The following is a 20,438-nucleotide window of genomic DNA, read 5'->3' as shown; positions in this document are numbered from 1 at the left end:
CGTTTCGGTGTTTAAGTTTATACAACAAGGTGCAGCTTGTAAACCGTCAGTGGTGATGTACGAAACAAATGCTCTTCAGAGTTGTAAGCAGTATTCTAAGAAAGAAAAAAAGGATTTGATTGTTCATAATGAAGATATACGTCGCCAAATATCTGTAAATTAACTTGAAGGAGGTTATGTGAGCAGACATGTAAATTATTTATATGTTTGGGCTTTTTCTTTTATCATGAGACTCGTTAGCGAAGTCTGTGGTCAATTATTCATAAAATGAAATAAAAACTGAAGAGAGGACGGCTCTTCCTGGGAGCAGATAAGACACAAAAGTCACTGGAGGATACAGGTATGCCCTTCACAGCGACGTATTGGAAGGCTTCTGTGATGGAGGTGATGCTTTCATTATGCAAAGTGTTAATTACTGGAAGGCTTCTGTGATGGAGATGATGCTTTCATTATGCAAAGTGTTAATTACTGGAAGGCTTTTGTGATGGAGATGATGCTTTCATTATGCCAAGTGTTAATTACTGGAAGGCTTTTGTGATGGAGATGATGCTTTCATTATGCAAAGTGTTAATTACTGGAAGGCTTTTGTGATGGAGATGATGCTTTCATTATGCCAAGTGTTAATTACTGGAAGGCTTTTGTGATAGAGGTTTTCAGATTCGTTTCCGGCGTATCTGTGATGTTTCTTTTCTTGGGACACGGTGATGCTTATAAACCGATGATGTTTGCGACAAACACAACTCTTTTTTCAACCTTTTTTTTTAATACAATTGTGATATGTTGTTGTTCTTCTGTGCTTCTAAATCTGGGTTAAATTATCAGCAAAATGGTGCTTTCCCCGTTAACAGGCTGTGGTTAGATTTCCACATTGCCGGTGACCCTTCAGTGAAAATTGTGTATGTTACGTTTTGAACAATAAACAGTTAGAGAAATGAACGCTGTGTTTGTCTTGTATTATTTCTTCCATTTATGATTGTTTATATGGATGCATATTGTACTGTATTGTATTGTATTACTCTCTGTCACGGTATAATTTCTCTGTGTGAAAGTCGGGCTGCCCTTCCCAGGGAGAACGCGTCGCTACAATGCAGCGTCCCCCAATAATCCTGTCTGCAGATGTATTTGTTTTCCCATCAGAGCGGGTTTTACCACAGGTTATCAGGGACAACTCTTTTCTTGCCATTCGTTCGGTTGCGTCATCTAAGCGTATGCTGCACACGGGACGGTTGATCGTCTCATCCGAATGACTGACGTCCAGACCACCGCTCAAGGTGTAGCGGAGGGGTCAGAAACACTGGTGAGTTTGGGGCTCGAACCCATGCACTCAGATTCTCTGCTTTCCTAAACAGACACGTTGCCCCCAGACCACCACTCTTTTGGAGATTGGATCTCTCGGCCTGTCTGTAGTCCTGTTTGGATGTTACGTACGTTCTGACGACTGTAAATACTCCCCTGCATTATGGAAGATGTGTTGGTTATGTTCTTATGTTGTTGGTTTGTTTTGTTTTTTCAAATTATATATTGAACAATAATCATCATTTGCGTGTTCTAGCGAGAAGTTTGCAGAAAGATGTCATAGGTTTAAGCGCATAGAAATAAAACGACTGCGCTGCATTTTTACAAACCTTTGCCCCCATTTTGTTTCTATTCCACAGGATGACATTGGTGGATTTTGTGTTTGTTTTTTACTGGAACGTTTTCGGTACTGATAAGGCCCTGTGCGGTCAGCCAGGGGTATAGATATAATGAGATCATGTACACAGGGGTATAGATATAATGAGATAATGTACACAGGGGTATAGATATAATGAGATCATGTACACAGGGGTATAGATATAATGAGATCATGTACACAGGGGTATAGATATAATGAGATCATGTACACAGGGGTATAGATATAATGAGATCATGTACACAGGGGTATAGATATGAGATCATGTACACAGGGGTATAGATATGAGATCATGTACACAGGGGTATAGACATAATGAGATCATGTACACAGGGGTATAGACATAATGAGATCATGTACACAGGGGTATAGATATAATAAGATAATGTACACAGGGGTATAGATATGAGATCATGTACACAGGGGTATAGATATAATGAGATCATGTACACAGGGGTATAGATATAATAAGATAATGTACATAGGGGTATAGATATGAGATCATGTACACAGGGGTATAGATATAATGAGATCATGTACACAGGGGTATAGACATAATGAGATCATGTACACAGGGGTATAGATATAATGAGATCATGTACACAGGGGTATAGATATGAGATCATGTACACAGGGGTATAGATATAATGAGATCATGTACACAGGGGTATAGATATGAGATCATGTACACAGGGGTATAGATATAATGAGATCATGTACACAGGGGTATAGATATAATGAGATCATGTACACAGGGGTATAGATATGAGATCATGTACACAGGGGTATAGATATAATGAGATCATGTACACAGGGGTATAGATATAATGAGATCATGTACACAGGGGTATAGATATAATGAGATCATGTACACAGGGGTATAGATATGAGATCATGTACACAGGGGTATAGATATAATGAGATCATGTACACAGGGGTATAGATATAATAAGATAATGTACACAGGGGTATAGATATGAGATCATGTACACAGGGGTATAGACATAATGAGATCATGTACACAGTGGTATAGATATAATAAGATAATGTACACAGGGGTATAGATATAATAAGATAATGTACACAGGGGTATAGATATGAGATCATGTACACAGGGGTATAGACATAATGAGATCATGTACACAGGGGTATAGATATAATGAGATCATGTACACAGGGGTATAGATATAATGAGATCATGTACACAGGGGTATAGATATAATGAGATCATGTACACAGGGGTATAGATATAATAAGATAATGTACACAGGGGTATAGATATGGGATCATGTACACAGGGGTATAGATATAATGAGATCATGTACACAGGGTATAGATATGAGATCATGTACACAGGGGTATAGATATAATGAGATCATGTACACAGGGTTATAGATATAATGAGATCATGTACACAGGGGTATAGATATAATGAGATAATGTACACAGGGGTATAGATATGAGATCATGTACACAGGGGTATAGATATAATGAGATCATGTACACAGGGGTATAGACATAATGAGATCATGTACACAGGGTTATAGATATAATGAGATCATGTACACAGGGGTATAGATATAATAAGATAATGTACACAGGGGTATAGATATGAGATTATGTACACAGGGGTATAGACATAATGAGATCATGTACACAGTGGTATAGATATAATAAGATAATGTACACAGGGGTATAGATATAATAAGATAATGTACACAGGGGTATAGATATAATGAGATAATGTACACAGGGGTATAGATATGAGATCATGTACACAGGGGTATAGATATAATGAGATCATGTACACAGGGGTATAGACATAATGAGATCATGTACACAGGGTTATAGATATAATGAGATCATGTACACAGGGGTATAGATATAATAAGATAATATACACAGGGGTATAGATATGAGATTATGTACACAGGGGTATAGACATAATGAGATCATGTACACAGTGGTATAGATATAATAAGATAATGTACACAGGGGTATAGATATAATAAGATAATGTACACAGGGGTATAGATATGAGATCATGTACACAGGGGTATAGATATAATGAGATCATGTACACAGGGGTATAGACATAATGAGATCATGTACACAGGGGTATAGATATGGGATCATGTACACAGGGGTATAGATATAATGAGATCATGTACACAGGGTATAGATATGAGATCATGTACACAGGGGTATAGATATAATGAGATCATGTACACAGGGTTATAGATATAATGAGATCATGTACACAGCCAGCAAAAGCAGGAGTTTCACAGAGGGTGAAGTGCCAGATTGTCATTATCAACCATGCGTTGTATAACACTTACCATCAAACAAAACGAAAGGGTGATGCTGTGTTCTCTCCTTATCAGAACAGCCCGATTTTCGCCTGAACAAAGCTATCGCCACTCTGTGTGTGTGTGTGTGTGTGTGTGTGTGTGTGTGTGTGTGTGTGTGTGTGTGTGTGTGTGTGTGTGTGTGTGTGTGTGTGATAGAGAATAGGTATCTGTGTGTGAAGTCACAGTAATGACTTTTATCAGTGTCAGATAGAACTGTACATGCTTAAGGGCTATAAGATATTACTCGCAATACCATGAGCTGATGAAACCTTGTGGACGCGCGCAAGCAAGACGCACGCTCAGGTATACATGTTAAATATAGATGCACGTTATAGATATACATTTGAGCACGTGCACCTATACCCTCCACCCCGCTCCCCACACACACACCAAGCGCAAATGCCTGTGTATATGTGTACGGGTAATATACATCTTTGTGGACTTCAATATCATTGCACCAGCAGATCTGAGGCAAGGTGGTGTGTATATCAACACGCTGATATCATCCCCAGATTACAAAACTCTCTCTCTCTCTCTCTCTCTCTCACACACACACACACACACACACACACACACACACACACACACGAACACACATAAACACGGGGACACACACACACTCTCTCTCTCTCTCTCTCTCTCTCTCTCTCTCTCTCTTACGAAAATAATAACTTGACATGACGCGCGCGTGTGTGTTTGTGTCTGTCTGTGTCTTTGACTTTGTGTGAGTGACTGATTGATTGATTGATTAAGTATGTATGTGTGTGTCCAACATAACACAGCATGCAAGCAATGTATTCACAACACGCACATGAATCACAAAAATGCCCACTCCAGAAATTTACAAACAGCAGTGTTCGCCCGTACCTTGCAGCCTTTGAAAGACATCCCTGTCGTGTTGACCTTGAACTGATCACATTCGTTCGTTATCGCAACTATCATCGACAGGCTTCATCCATCCACCTCGCTGTGTTATCGCTGAGCATGTGCCCGTTGTCATTCAACACAAACCAGGATGGCAGGTAAGCACGTTTTTGTTTTCTTATATTATTCACATTCAGTTTTGGACGGAGATCCAGTTTACTGTTTCTGTTTATCTCATCTGAACGACAGGACAGAAGTATTTTATAGTGACCAGTACCTTGGTTTAATAAATAAACTTTATGCCTGCTTTTTGATGGAGCGTGGAGAGTTCAATTTTCAGGAAACGTTTGAGGTCTTGATTTCACTTTAACAATTTCCTCAGTTTGTCAAAGTGTTAGGGAAACCCGTTGCTTCAGCATCTGTTCAGACATTAGGTTCTCGAAAACAACTGGAGAAGATAAAGATATAGACTAATGAACAGGTTACCGACCAGATACTTTCAGTATACGTCTGTGCGTTTTTACGCAATACGCTGGCGATGTGTGGAAATAGAGCTCTATTTGGTTCAGCTCTTGTGCATTTTGTTGTGTTGTCACTGGAAGTGTGCACGCGCGCACGCGCGCACGCACGCACAGAGAGAGAGAGAGAGAGAGTAAAGTGTAAATACATGTAAATGACGACGGCAACAACAACAACACACACACACACACGCAAGCACACACACACACACACAAACACACACACAAACAGTGAAACACACATGCACAAGGGGCACACTCACACAAGTAGCACACACACACACACACACACACACACACACACACACACACACACACACACACACACACACACACACACACACACACACACACACACAAACACACACACACACGCACATGCACAAGGGGCACACTCACACAAGTAGCACGCACGCACACACACACACACACACACACACACACACACACACACACACACACACACGGAACGAACAGACAGAATATAACCGAAAGCACTGCGAATGGAAGCATTCTAACGTCAGTGTTCTACAAGTTGTTATTCCCACAGCAGTGAGGACGGTGCCAGCAAAGACAGTGCGCCTGCTGCTGCTAACAGCCCTGACGTCACCATGGAGAGCGGCAGAGGGGTACAATACCACCTGTGATCTTCCCAAACCAGCACCAGGTGAGATGATTAGGTATCACTGTGAAGGACCGTGACTCGGACTAAGAAGCGAGATTGCACTGGCTCTCAGTGCTGCAGCCCTGGGGGGCTATCTGGCCTTTGGGGACCATCGTGAGGCCGACTGTCCTGAAGTTTGACGGGTATAGTGGGGATATAAATTTCACAAGATGGTCTCCACTTTTATCTGATTCTGACCCAGGCAGCCGGGACAGCAGTCTGCAAACTCTGCTGTTCTGATGGTTAGTCGGACACGGCTGGCCATCACAAGTAATATACATCTGTTCATTTGTTCATTTATTTGCTTGTTTATTTATGTCGATATAGCAAATGGAGTGATGGCCTAGAGCTAATGCGTCCGCCTAGGAAGCGAGAGAACCAGAGCGCGCTGGTTCGAATCACGGCTCAGTCGCCGATATTTTCTCCCCCTCCACAAGACCTTGATTGGTGGTCTGGACGCTAGTTATTCGGATGAAACGATAAACCGAGGTCCCATGTGCTAGCATGCACTTAGCGCACGTAAAAGAACCCACGGCAACAAAAGGGTTGCCCCTGGCAAAATTCTGTAGAAAAATCCACTTCAATCGAAAAAACAAATAAAATTGCACGCAAGAAAAAAAATGCAAAAAAATGGGTGGCGCTGTAGTGTAGCGACGCTCTCTCCCTGGGGACAGCAGCCCGAATTTCACACAGAGAAATCTGTTGTGATAAAAAGAAATACAAATACAGGAGTGGACTGAATGTACAGAGTGGAGAAGAATGGGAATGTCGGGAGAGGGAAGGCTGTTTAACAGGGAACAAACGGCTGTTACACAATGCATCACAGTGAGGATGCCATTCAACACGACGCTTCACGGCCTGATGTAAGACCATACAATGCAAAATGACACGGTACAATGTGTAAAAGGTAGGAATTTGGACTTTGTCGTTTTATCGACCTTCACAACCAGTCTGCTTTGTTTTGAGTGGTTATGATAGTGGTGCTCACTGTGTGTGTGTGTGTGTGTGTGTGTGTGTGCGCGCGCGCGCGCGCGCGCGTTTATGTGTGTGTGTGTGTGGGGGGGGTAGTGCTCAGTGTGAGTGCATGTGCGAGGAGAGAGGGGGGGGTGTTGCAGTCTGAGACTGATGTAGGTGGCCTACTCCTAGATAAGTTTGTCTACTCCTTAGTTCGTACTTTTGTTTCGTAGTCATTTTTGTTTTTGTTCAATTCTCGGGTCGTTCGTGTACTTGAGATGTCTGGGTGTGTTTTTTTATGAACCTCAAAGTGGAAATATGACGAAGGGCTACTGTGTGTAAAGCACTGGACACCGGACAGTGCACTACCTATTTATCGGCCTTCACAACTGCTCAACAGCCTATCCCTTTCCTTCTTTTCTCTCACTTACTTTGTTTTTAGTTGTGTGTGTACACGCGCATGTATGTGTGTGTGTGCGCGCGCGCGGGCACCGCGAATGTGTGTTTGTGTGTTTGCACGTGCGCACACACATGTTTGCTGTCATTTGGTAACCCGTGTCACGCGCGGTGAAATAAACGAAGCCAGCCAAACGTTGTCACTCTCAGCTCGAGGAAAACGTGATTGACGGACCCAGTCAGGTGTGTGAGCTGTTGAGAGGGAACGTCGAAGAAGCCATGAGTCTGTTCGCCTTGTTATGGACGACTTCAACAGCTGTCGCCTTGTTATGGACGACTTCAACAGCTGTCGCCTTGTTATGGACGACTTCAACAGCTGTCGCCTTGTTATGGACCACTTCAACAGCTGTCGCCTTGTTATGGACCACTTCAACAGCTGTCGCCTTGTTATGGACGACTTCAACAGCTGTCGCCTTGTTATGGACGACTTCAACAGCTGTCGCCTCAGCAAACATCTACCCAACTATCGCCAGTACGTGGACTGCAAGACCTGTGAGGAGTCAACGTTGGACTTCTGTTTTGGGAACATTCCCGGCGCCTACAGAAGCACGGCCCTTCCCAGTCTGGGCCGTTCTGTGCACGTTGTCCACCTGCTTCCCCGGTACCGCCAGAGGCTGAAGACCAGCAAACCGGTGACCAGGACGATCTGAATGATGACCCCTGAGGCAGCCGAGACCCTGGATGGCTGTTTCCACTGTACGGACCGGGACACCCTGCCCACAAAGCAGGTGAAGGTGTTCCCAAACAGCAAGCCATGGGTAACGAGGGAGGTTGCCGTCGTTTTCTGGCAGCGTCAGCAGGCGTTCAAGGACGGCGACAAGGATCGGGTGAAGCAACTGCAGAAGGAAGGACGGAAGGTGTTCTTGGCAAACAGGAGGAAGTTTCAGAAGAAGGTGGAAGAGAGCTTCAAGTCCAGTCATTCCAGGAAGCTGTGGCAGAACCTGCAAACCATGACAGACTACAAACCTAGAAAGAAGTCCATCACTACAGATGACCCTCAGGCCCTCACTGAAGAGCTGAATCAGTTATATGCCCGCTTTGACAAGCGCGATATTTTCGTTGAGCAGGCAGCAGCCCTGGCTGAGGTCGACAGACATGAGGACAGGCAGGAAGTGCTGACAGTGGAGGAGGTGAGCACCTGCTTCAAGGGTGTGAACCCGCGCAGCGCTTGCGGCCCGGATGGTGTCTGTGGTGCTGTCCTGAAGCACTGTCACAGCTCCCTGGCCCCTGTCTTCACTGCCCTCTTCCAGCAGTCCCTTGACTCCGGTCACATCGCCCCCCGCCTGGAAAACATCCGAAATTGTCCCCGTCCCCAAGAAGCCCTTCCCCTCGATCATGAATGACTATCGCCCCCCGTGGCCCTAACACCCATCCCCTTTAAGTGCTTCGAGCGTCTGGTCCTCCGGCGTCTGTTGGAGGCCACTCGCCCTCACCAAGATCCCTTGCAGTTCGCTTACCGCCCCAACCGCAGTACAGAGGACGCCATCACGACGATCCAGCACTCAACCCTGAAGCACCAGGAGAAGCCGAAAACCTACACACGCATGCTCTTCCTGGACTTCTCGTCAACTTTCAACACGATCCAGTCTCATCTGATGCTGGAGAAGCTGACGAGAATGGAGGTGAACCCTGTCATCACCCGCTGGGTTCACAGCTTCCTGACCAGGCGCCAACAGTGCGTAAGGATCGGCACCACCAAGTCCACGTTCCTCCAGACCAACACCGGTGCTCCACAGGGCTGCGTGATGTCTCCTGCCCTGTTCACCATCTATACGGCAGACTGTCGGTGTGCCTCTACCAGCGCCATGCAGGTCAAGTTCTCAGACGACACGTCCCTCACTGGCTTCATCTCAACTGATGAGACCTCCTACCGGAGCGCAGTTGAACGGCTGGTGGGGTGGTGCGACGAGAACTTCCTGCAGCTGAATGTCAGCAAGACAAAGGAGATGGTCGTGGACTTCCGGAGAGATCCACCGAAACCGCGTCCACTTGTCATCAAGGGAGGAGTGGTCGACGTTGTCTCCCAGTATAAGTATCTGGGTGCTATCCTGGATGACAAGTTGGACTGGACTGAAAATTATCACCGTCAATCAGTAGGTATCGTCATAAACAGACAGTTGAACTGGCCTCCTCAGCCACCAGTGACACTGCTGCAGACGTGGTCACCCCCTTCCCCACCTCCACCACCACCAATAAACTAGGGACAAAAAATAATCAGTCAGGCAATATCCACATTTCTTCCCCCTCCACTCTCCCCTGTGTGTCTGGCGGAGTGAACGTCCACGCCTTGTTGGGCACACAACTCATTCAGTCCAGAGGGGAAGAACTGTGAATTCCCTACAGTCGTACACATGCAACAATCACAACAGACATAAAACAATGATGCTCTTTCATTCACCCTCACTCGTGGACCAGGGGGACCTGGCAGTCGGCCCGCAGTGTCCGACAAGTTCAGCGTGCACGTGGAGGTCACCATGGTGGACAGGAACCGCACCCTGGAGGTCATTGAGCACTACGACCACACCAACAAGCGGGGCCGCCTTCGCCACATTGAGGACGGCACCACCACGGACTACTACTACGACGTGGGCCTGGATGAGGTGCTGGTCGTCAGGCCCGACCTGTGTACGTTGTTTGTTGTTGTTTTGGGGGGTGGCTGGGAGGGTTGGGGGATGGGGTTGGAGGTGGTGTGTGTGTGTGTGTGTGTGTGTGTGTGTGTGTGTGTGCTCTTTGATGAAAGAGCGGGGAGGAAGATAACATATTCCAGAACAACCATTTATTTTTCAGCGATACTGCATTGTGTTTCGCATATTTTTGTGTGTCGGATATGTCTGAGCCATAGTTCTGGTGTATGTGTACAAAACAAGCGATGATGCAGCAGGATAGACTTTCTTGTAGATTTATTGCATCTATTTACTCGTTTTCTCTTAAACAAAACGATAGAAGTAGCAGTAGACCAACAACACAAGCAAAAACAGTGATTCTGCAACAAACGTACCACACACCGGTTGTCGCGCAATTTGATGATGTGATGACTGTATTTGAGGGGTTGATACCCGGTTAGTATCCGACAGGGTTCGGAAAGGAATGATGGAGATGGCGGAATGGAAATGGAGGCATGGAATGCGCAATAAGAGTTTTAGCGAGAATGGGTAGTGGTCGTGGGGTGATACTACTACTACTACTGCTGCTACTACTACTACGACTACTGCTGCTGCTGCTGCTGCTACTACTACTACTACTACTGCTGCTGCTGCTGCTGCTGCTGCTGCTACGACGACTACTACTGTTGCTGCTGCTGCTACTACTACTACGGCGACGACTACTGCTGCTGCTACTACCACTACTACTACTACTACGACTGTTGTTCTTGTTCTTCTTATTATTATTATTATTAGTGTTGGTGGTGGTGCTGTTGTCTTTATTATCATCACTATCATAATTATCATTATTGTTATTATTATGTAGTACTCACATGGCGCAAACTCGGATTACTCCCCCATACTGAAACACTGAGGCACACCATGTTATGTGACGCCAGACAGGTGTCAGGTGCAGGCTCTGGCTCCCTCGACCTTGGGCTATTTTCAGGGAGACAGTGGCACGGGTCACATCTTCTCCCCAGCTGCCATCTTACGTCTCCCTGCACAGGTGAGGTGCTGGGTGGGTGGGGAGGTGGGGTGGAGTGGGGTGGAGTGAACGATGGGCCGAGGGTGAGGGGTGTGGGGGGGTCATAAAACACTCCACGGGTGTGTTTTGGGTGTTTGTGCGAACAACATGAGGCGATTTTGTGATTTGGTTTTCGTCACTGCTGTTCATTTGAGCGGCTGTCTGCTCGTGGGTGTGTGTGTTGGTCATTGTTCGGGCGTGGCTGCGCGCGTGAATGGACGATTGCTAGCGCACTGAGTCTTCACTTCGTTTAGAGAAATGCGCTGTACAAATTTCATTCTTTATATTCTTCTTCTTCGTCGTCCTTATTCCATTTTCTTTATTCCTTATTTATTCATTCATTCTTCTTCTTCGTCTTCGTCGTCGTCGTCTTCCTCCTTATTCCTTAGTCTTTAATTCTCATTCATTCATTCTTCTTCTTCTTTCTTTTTCTTTCACCATCACCCACCAAAACTTCTCCTTCATTCTTATCACCATCATCATCGTCATCATTATTATTACCATTATCACCATCATCATCGTCATCATTATTCCTACCATTATCACCATCATCATCGTCATCATTATTATTACCATTATCACCATCATCATCGTCATCATTATTCCTACCATTATCACCATCATCATCGTCATCATTATTATCACCATCATCATCGTCATCATTATTATCATCATCATCATCGTCATCATTATTCCTACCATTATCACCATCATCATCGTCATCATTATTATCACCATCATCATCGTCATCATTATTATCACCATCATCATCGTCATCATTATTATTACCATCATCATCGTCATCATTATTATTACCATCATCATCGTCATCATTATTATTACCATTATCGCCATCATCATCGTCATCATTATTATTACCATTATCATCATTATCATTGCTGCTTATGTCATCCTCATCAAAGCAGCATGTCAAGGTGACTTTGCTGTGACAGCCCGGAAGGCCGGAGGTGTACATGGGGAAGAGCCAGGTGCGGGGCATCAACGTGCAGCAGTGGAGGTCCTGTCAGGACTGGCCCCCTGCCCACACCTTCACCCATCTCACCTGGTCGTTTGTAGGTGAGACCCGTCTCTTGTCTTGTGTCTCCAGTCTTCAGTTCAGTGTTTGTGTGATAGTGAATTGTTGTCTTCAGATGTTTGGAGTGTTACATAGACGCATTTGTTTGGGACAAAGAGTATTACTTTTGCAACGTGCGAGCATGTTCAAACTTCTGTCTCATGTCTTTAAGGTTATTCTTATTTGAACTTGTATCATATGAGCTTACAGTGTTATGCGTGCGTTTATTGTGAATTAAGTGTACTCTGAAATGTGGAAACATGTTCTGTGTCTTTGTCTGTGGATGTAATGATATACTAACTATTCTGTTTTATATGTCAATCATTAGAAAACGTTTCAACAGTGTGGGGTTTTTTCTCTAAGAGAAAATAAAGTATTCTTTTAGAGAAAATAAAGTATCGTTGTATCTTGTAGGTATTGTTCAGTTTAACGTCGTTCTTCTTTAAGTGATACGACTGCCTCCTGTCTGTGTGCTGAGGGGTGTTTGTGTCCTTTCGTTTGTCAACCGGTGTTCATATCCTTTCGTTTGTCAACCGGTGTTCATATCCTTTCGTTTGTCAACCGGTGTTCATATCCTTTCGTTTGTCAACCGGGTGTTCATATCATTTCGTTTGTCAACCGGGTGTTCATATCCTTTCGTTTGTCAACCGGTGTTCATATCCTTTCGTTTATCAACCGGGTGTTCATATCCTTTCGTTTATCAACCGGGTGTTCATATCCTTTCGTTTGTCAGCCGGGTGTTCATGTCCTTTCGTTTGTCAACCGGGTGTTCATATCCTTTCGTTTGTCAACCGGTGTTCATATCCTTTCGTTTGTCAACCGGGTGTTCATATCCTTTCGTTTGTCAACCGGTGTTTATATCCTTTCGTTTGTCAACCGGTGTTTATATCCTTTCGTTTGTCAACCGGTGTTTATATCCTTTCGTTTGTCAACCGGTGTTTATATCCTTTCGTTTGTCAACCGGGTGTTCATATCTTTTCGTTTGTCAACCGGTGTTCATATCCTTTCGTTTGTCAACCGGTGTTTATATCCTTTCGTTTGTCAACCGTGTGTTCATAACTTTTCGTTTGTCAACCGGTGTTCATATCCTTTCGTTTGTCAACCGGTGTTTATATCCTTTCGTTTGTCAACCGGTGTTCATATCCTTTCGTTTGTCAACCGGTGTTTATATCCTTTCGTTTGTCAACCGGTGTTTATATCCTTTCGTTTGTCAACCGGTGTTCATATCCTTTCGTTTGTCAACCGGTGTTCATATCCTTTCGTTTGTCAACCGGTGTTTATATCCTTTCGTTTGTCAACCGGTGTTCATATCCTTTCGTTTGTCAGCCGGTGATCATATCCTTTCGTTTGTCAACCTACGTGCTGGGTTACACTGGCCACTGTACAGTCCCCCTTCCCCTAATTTACCTCAGTGGTTGTCAGGTGATAGCATCCCCACCATCTGTACGTTTGCGCTGGTTTTGTGACGTTGAGTAGACCTGTGCTGTTGACTGGGCTGTGAGCCTTGTGGAGACGTGCTGTGAAATCCCGGTCTTTTTGTGCATCCATTTTTTCAGTGTGGTTTTGCTGTGCTACAATTTCTCTTTTTCGCGCGTCTGAAGAGGCAATGAAAGACTGAGAAACACAAAATTTTGAAAAAAAAAATTACTTGCTCAAAATTTAACTGAGAAACACGAAATGAAAATATTACTTGCTGAGAATTTCTAGATGGGCCTAGGGATATCAGAAATTAAGTGCGTATATTCCAAAGTTCTCAAAAGGGGGAAAATGGGTGGGCTGCTAAATATATTGGAAGGCATACCACATGATTGTACAGATGGTCCATCTTTGTTGGCAGATAATCATGTCAATGTTCTTTGTTGGTGATTGAATAATGGACATAAATTGGTAGAACCAAGCGTGGAAACTGTAATGTAGTAGCTTAAAACTTTTTTTTTACATTTGGTCCTTGAAGAAGCGTGCATCATACAATATTATGTCAGTCACAGTGTGAACCATAGCTTTTGTCGACAGGGGGATGCAGCAGTCACCTGTGTGTGATCAGTCAGATGTAATTTCCACTTGCCTTCCCCCCGCAGATCCCCTGAACTGGACGGCCTCTGTCGCTGCCAGCAATGTCCCGGTTGAGTGTCACGTGACCGGAAGGATGTACTCAGGAAATGGTGGGAGTTACCGTTCCTTTGAGCATCTGTACGAGTTCGTTCATTACAGCGAGGCCGACTTTCCGGCAGACACTTTTGAGGTTGGTCTTCTTGAAAGTCAAAAAACAAAGAAAGCAAAACACACACACAACAACACACACACACAAAAAAAGTTAATTTTTTTCAAGTCATAGGATAAATGTAACTGTTTTTTTGTTTGTTGTTGTTTTTAACCAAAGATCGAGATCCATGACTTAAAGCTGGACAAGCCGCCATAAGTGTATGATAAAGGTCAAAACGTACTGCCATTTACATGGCTTGTGTTTTACCCGCCTGCTTGCATCTGGTTTGTGTTGTTGGTTTTTTGTTTTGTGTTTTTGTTGTTGTTGTTGTTGTTGTTTGTTTTTGTTTTGTGGGTTTTTTTAAGTTTAGGGGCTGCAGTCTTGATACTTTCTTATGAAAAAGTCATGTGTGGTTGTGTGTATCTGAGGTAGTGCAGTACTTATAATTCAACTTAATTAACAGCGCTGATAACTGTGGTTTGTGAACAAATTGTTTGACATTACTTTTTTTTTAAATCCATATTGCATACTCACACAACACGATCGTCGTCATTCACACGCTGAATATGTGCGCGCGTGCACACAAGACACACACAGACATACTTACAGGTACATGTACATGACACATGAAGACAGGAGGAAACCACACAGTACCGTCACAAATTCACTCTGTATCCAGCGCGCTGGTCACTGAAACGGGCATACACGTGGACCCTCTCTCTCTTCTGTCTCTCTCTCTCCTCTCTCTCTCTCTCTCTCTCTCCCTCCCTCCCTCTCCCCTCTCTCTCTCTTCTCTCTTTCTCTCCCCCCTCTCTCTCTCATTGTCTGTCTGTGCCTCTCTCTCTATTTTCGTCCTCCTCCTCCTCTTGAACACACACGCCACACGCACGTGCGCTTATTTCATTCCTTCTCTCTCCTCTTGTGACGTGCACGCCCAGACCCCCCGAGGAGTGCTGTGCCCAGGAAGAAAGAACACCACCTCCTTCCCCTCCCTGCCCCCCTCCATGCAGTTCACTGGGGGAACCATGGGGGAGGAGGAGAAAACCATCACTTATACACAGGTGACTGTTCCTGCTGTGTGTGTGTGTGTGTGTGTGTGTGTGTGTGTGTTCTGTTTGTAAGATGAGTGTACCACAGACTTCACCAAACTTAATTTCTATTTACTTAGATAATGACATTATTCAGATTCTGATTCTCTCTCTCTCTCTCTCTCTCTCTCTCTCTCTCTCTCCTTCTCTCTTTACCTCTCCATCTCCATCTCTTCCCCCTTCTCCCTCTCCCACCCTCTTTCATTGTGTGTATGTGTCTCCCCCTCCCCTCCGCATTTTCTCGCCCCCCCTCTCTCTCTCTCTCTCTCTCTCTCTGTGGTATGGTCTGTGGTATGGTGTGGTGACAAGCATGTTTTCTTCTAGTTTTCTATACGCCGTGTTTCTCCTGTCAACGTTACACAGACGTTTCAACTTTTCCCTGAATGCGGCACACGAATCGTGATTCTTCGGCCAGCGTTGTGAAACGGATGTTCTTTTCCTTCCGTGAAAATCATCGAAGCACGTTCTTTTTCCTTTTTTTTCATTTGTTTTTGTCACGGCTCGTGGCATTCATTTGTGCGTGTGTTCGTGTGTTCGTCTCCCTTCCCCTCCTCTCCCCTCCTCTCCCTTCATCTCCCTTCCTCTCCCTTTCCCCTCTCCCTTCCCCTCCTCTCCTTTTCCCTCTCCCTTTCCCCTCTCCCTTTCTCCCTCCTTCTCTCTCCCCCTTTTTGCTCTATCGTTCTCTTGTGTGCTCAGTTCTGTTCCGAACTGAAGCACGTGAATCTGTCGTGATGTGTGTCTGACATGTCCTTAGTCCTTCTCGCTCTGAACTCTTGAGATGAGTTCGGAGTTAACGTCGTTTTGAAGGGAAGGTTTTGCTTTGCCTTTGGTGCCGAGCTTTGGAAGGAGAAGGGTCGCCGAGCCAGCAAGCGAGCTGTTGGGTGCCCTCTTGGACAGTCGTGGGGTTCGATTCTGGTGTGACCCCCTTCTGCCTCTGTGTGGGTCTGTGTTCTGTGTTCTCTCATGGGCCAGTGGTGTGCCTGATTCCTGGTGACAGGTGAGGGGGGGGGGTTGTATAGTTAGTTTGTCCTCGTGGTGTTAGTGTCGTAACTTGTGATATTTGTTTGCATTTTTGGGATTGTTTTAACGGAAATCTTTTAAATCCAGTATTCTTTTATTTCTAGATATTTGGGGGGGGGGGAGGAATTGATATGGTTAAGTGTGTTATTTTGACATGTATTCGGCTCGATTTACTGTTTCAAATATAGCTTCTTTACAATGAAAACTGTCTAAATTTCCTAAAACATTTTTGTGTCGTGTTGGAAATGTAGTACGATGATTTGTAATATCACCTCATTGAGTTTTGTTTCTGCAGTTCGAAACTAGCATTATAAATGACGACAAATTGTCATTTAGGGTAAATGTGTCTTGCGTATTATATGCAGGTTTAACTCCTTAATTATGAGAGAAACAATAATGGGCGGTTCCTGTACTTTTTGGCATTGGTATTTTTTTTGTGTGGAAGCGACTGCATCAATATCCACTTACTCGCCTACTTGCGTAATGTGTATTGCTTAAGGAAAGGGAGGGGGAGGGGTACTCTTTCATAACGTGTTAGAGCATAGTCTACAGAGACATGGGAGTCTTGTTACAGATTTGTTCCCTGTGATTTATTCCTGTGGGTTCCCCCTGACTGCCACCCCGACGGGACTCCAGGATTCGCCTTTTCAGTGGTCATCATTCTACTTCATCCCTGTCCGTTCCAAACTCCCTCACTCCCACTCCTTTCCCCGACCCCCATATTTTCCAACGTCCTCACCCACAGTCCCTCATCCCGTTCACCCTCTCCGATTCTGCAGGCATGTGACTAAAGCCAGTTCAGCGACACTGGTCTTCAACGGACGAACTTGCTTTAGGTTCAAGTGAACTGACATTTTTTTGCGTAGATCTGTGCAGCTGTTACTAGGGCTTACTGTGTCGTGGTCATGCTGCTATGGTGTAACTAAAGAGTGTTGCTGTAGTTAAGTGTTTAAATTTGTGTGTCTGGACCAGGATATTCAAAGTGTACAACAGTAAAGAATTGAGCTGAACTATCTGTTTTGTGTTGTCGGGGTGTCAGTGTGGGAAGGTGCGGGGGGTTCATGGGCAACCCCTTATGGGTTGTGACAGTGTTTTTTTCTCCGCTGCGAGACAGATTAGGACACGTTATGATTTACCATTTACTGTCACAAAAGCACGGCACGTTTCGTGTGCTGATTTTCCGTGACATCATTCTAAATTCGGATGTCATTGGTTTTGTAACCTCTTCGCTCTCTTTCCTCACCCCTTCTTACTACCCCTCTTTCCCATCTGACACTTCCTCTCTCTCTCCTTCTCTCCCTCTCTCTCTCCCTCTCTCTCTCTCCCTCTCTCTCTCCCTCTCTCTCCCTCTCTCTCCCTCTCTCCCTCCCTCTCTCTCTCTCTCTCTCTCTCTCTCACTCGGTCTCCAACATTCACTTCCTCCCAAACCCACATCCAAATTATTGAAACAAACTGTAGGCTTACCCCACCCCCACACCCCCTGAGTTACTCAGTCGTGACTGTGGTGTTTTTGTATGGTGTCCACAGGAAAAATATGATGCCCAGGCGCGCATCGTCATCTTTGAGTATCTGGGGTATTCGGCGTTCAACAGATTTGGCTCCGACTCTCTGACTGTGGTCAATGATTTCAACACGGGTGAGGGATGGAGCATGAGACAGTTTTATAGAACATGTCACCCTGCAGAAATAGGTCAAACTATACAGACTTCAGTCATGCACCACAGATTTCACAATCATGGATGACATATCACAAACTCAAACTAAATGATAATAAAACAAAAGCACTTCTCATTCACCCAATGCGCTCCTTCTGACTTCCCTAAGCCTTCATCTATCCTGGTAGGAACCGCAGACATGCCTTTCTCAGCATCTGCACGCAGTTTAGGGTACATGCTTTCAGATGACATGACACTTGACATACATATCGACCACATTTGTAGGTCAGCGTATGCAGCACTCTGACAAATCGGCTCCATTCGCCAATATCTAACCACAAAGACATTGCTTTGTTCTTTCGTTCTGTCTAGATTAGAATATGGAAATGTTCTTCTTGCTTGCTGTCTCTTACACTGTGTTGACAAACTTCAAGTTCAGAACTCAGCAGCAAGACTCACGCTCAACACATCACTCCCCTACTCACTTCCCTCCACTGGCTCCCCATTAATAAGAACGAATACAATACAAACTCTGTCCTCTGTCACAATTCAGTCCTCTGTCACACTTTCTTCACTGATTCTTGTCCTGTCTGTCTTTCCTGTCTTTGTCCATTCAACATGCAGACAACTCCATTCTTCACGTAACATGCGCACATCGTATATTCCAAAGATTCGCACAACTTACGGTGGACCTTCCTTTTTTTTGTTGCACCCAAACAGTGGAATTCACGACTCTCACACCTCCGTCACACCGCGACATCCGCATTCAAGAGAGCACTCAAAACATATCTTTTCAAACTGTGTTTTTCTGACTAAAACTTCTCAATCCGCAGAATATACTTGCCTTGATCTGATTGCTGGATGTGCTCTTTATGTTGATTTCATTGTATTTGTAATTGTAATTTTTTTGTGATGTCTCGTTCCTTCGTGTATACTTTAACAATGGTGAATATGATGTATTTATTTGGCTGTGACTTGAGCCCATGTGATGCGAGACTGTGATGCTGCATATCTTGTTGTTTTGGGGGTTTTGGGGTTTTTTTTTTGTTTTTGTTTTTTTTATATTTTCATATAATTAAAGATATATATATTCTACTGAAAAGCACGGTGTGCCTGCATTTTATTATCGTCTTCGTGTTTTCATGCATGCCCGCGTGCGTGTTTATGTGTGCATTTGTAGCGAACTTGCAGGCACGGAGTACGTGTTGGATACCAAGCGAGGCAACTGCACGGTGTCCCCGCTGGCGTCCGACCCTGACCTTGCTCGCATCGCTGACCCCGTGACCTTGAAGTTGAGAAGCGCCGCAGGCATGCTGGATTTGATTGGTGCTTACACTTACCAGGGTCAGGTGTGTGTCTTCAGGTGTGTGTCTTCAGGTGTCTGTCTTCAGGTGTCTGTCTACACTTACTATAGTCAGGTGTCTGTCCACACTTACTGTGGTCAGGTGTGTCTTCAGGTGTCTGTCTACACTTACTATAGTCAGGTGTGTGTCTTCAGGTGTCTGTCCACACTTACTGTGGTCAGGTGTGTCTTCAGGTGTCTGTCCACACTTACTATAGTCAGGGGTGTGTCTTCAGGTGTCTGTCTACACTTACTGTGGTCAGGTGTGTGTCTTCATGTGTCAGTCCACACTTACTGTGGTCAGGTGTGTGTCTTCAGGTGACTGTCTACACTTACTGTGGTCAGTTGTGTCTTCAGATGTCTGTCTACATTTACTGTGGTCAGGTGTGTCTTCAGGTGTCTGTCCACACTTACTCTGGTCAGGTGTGTGTCTTCAGGTGTCTGTCTACAATTACTGTGGTCAGGTGTGTCTTCAGGTGTCTGTCTACAATTACTGTGGTCAGAAGTGTGTCTTCAGGTGTCTGTCTACACTTACTGTGGTCAAGTGTGTGTCTTCAGGTGTCTGTCTACACTTACTGTGGTCAGTTATGTGTCTTCAGGTGTCGTCTACACTTACTATAGTCAGGTGTGTGTCTTCAGGTGTCTGTCCACACTTACTGTGGTCAGGTGTCTTCAGGTGACTGTGCACACTTACTGTGGTCAGTTGTGTCTTCAGATGTCTGTCTACATTTACTGTGGTCAGGTGTGTGTCTTCAGGTGACTGTCTACACTGTGGTCAGGTGTGTGTCTTCAGGTGTCTGTCCACACTTACTGTGGTCAGGTGTGTGTCTTCAGGTGTCTGTCTACACTTACTGTGGTCAGGTGTGTGGCTTCAGGTGTCTGTCCACACTTACTGTGGTCAGGTGTG

The 20,438-nt window shown here is 44.9% G+C and overlaps 1 protein-coding gene across 1 annotated transcript in view; it reads left to right on the top strand.

Moving 5' to 3' along the window:
- The first annotated feature begins 5,005 nt into the window (after positions 1-5,005).
- The window catches only part of LOC143284453 (uncharacterized), a 32,774-nt gene continuing 17,341 nt past the window's right edge, over positions 5,006-20,438 (top strand). Inside the window, exons 1-9 of the mRNA XM_076591092.1 lie at positions 5,006-5,045; positions 5,956-6,072; positions 9,895-10,104; positions 11,021-11,130; positions 12,102-12,225; positions 14,302-14,465; positions 15,365-15,487; positions 18,062-18,170; positions 19,381-19,538. Of these exons, the coding sequence (XP_076447207.1) occupies positions 5,039-5,045; positions 5,956-6,072; positions 9,895-10,104; positions 11,021-11,130; positions 12,102-12,225; positions 14,302-14,465; positions 15,365-15,487; positions 18,062-18,170; positions 19,381-19,538 (1,122 nt within the window). The 5' untranslated portion in view covers positions 5,006-5,038. The remainder of the gene's footprint in view (positions 5,046-5,955; positions 6,073-9,894; positions 10,105-11,020; positions 11,131-12,101; positions 12,226-14,301; positions 14,466-15,364; positions 15,488-18,061; positions 18,171-19,380; positions 19,539-20,438) is intronic.

The sequence above is a fragment of the Babylonia areolata genome, chromosome 8 (genome assembly GCF_041734735.1).
Source record: "Babylonia areolata isolate BAREFJ2019XMU chromosome 8, ASM4173473v1, whole genome shotgun sequence".
NCBI classification, from domain to species: Eukaryota; Metazoa; Mollusca; class Gastropoda; order Neogastropoda; family Buccinidae; genus Babylonia; species Babylonia areolata.
This window is presented reverse-complemented; position numbering and strand designations above follow the sequence as displayed.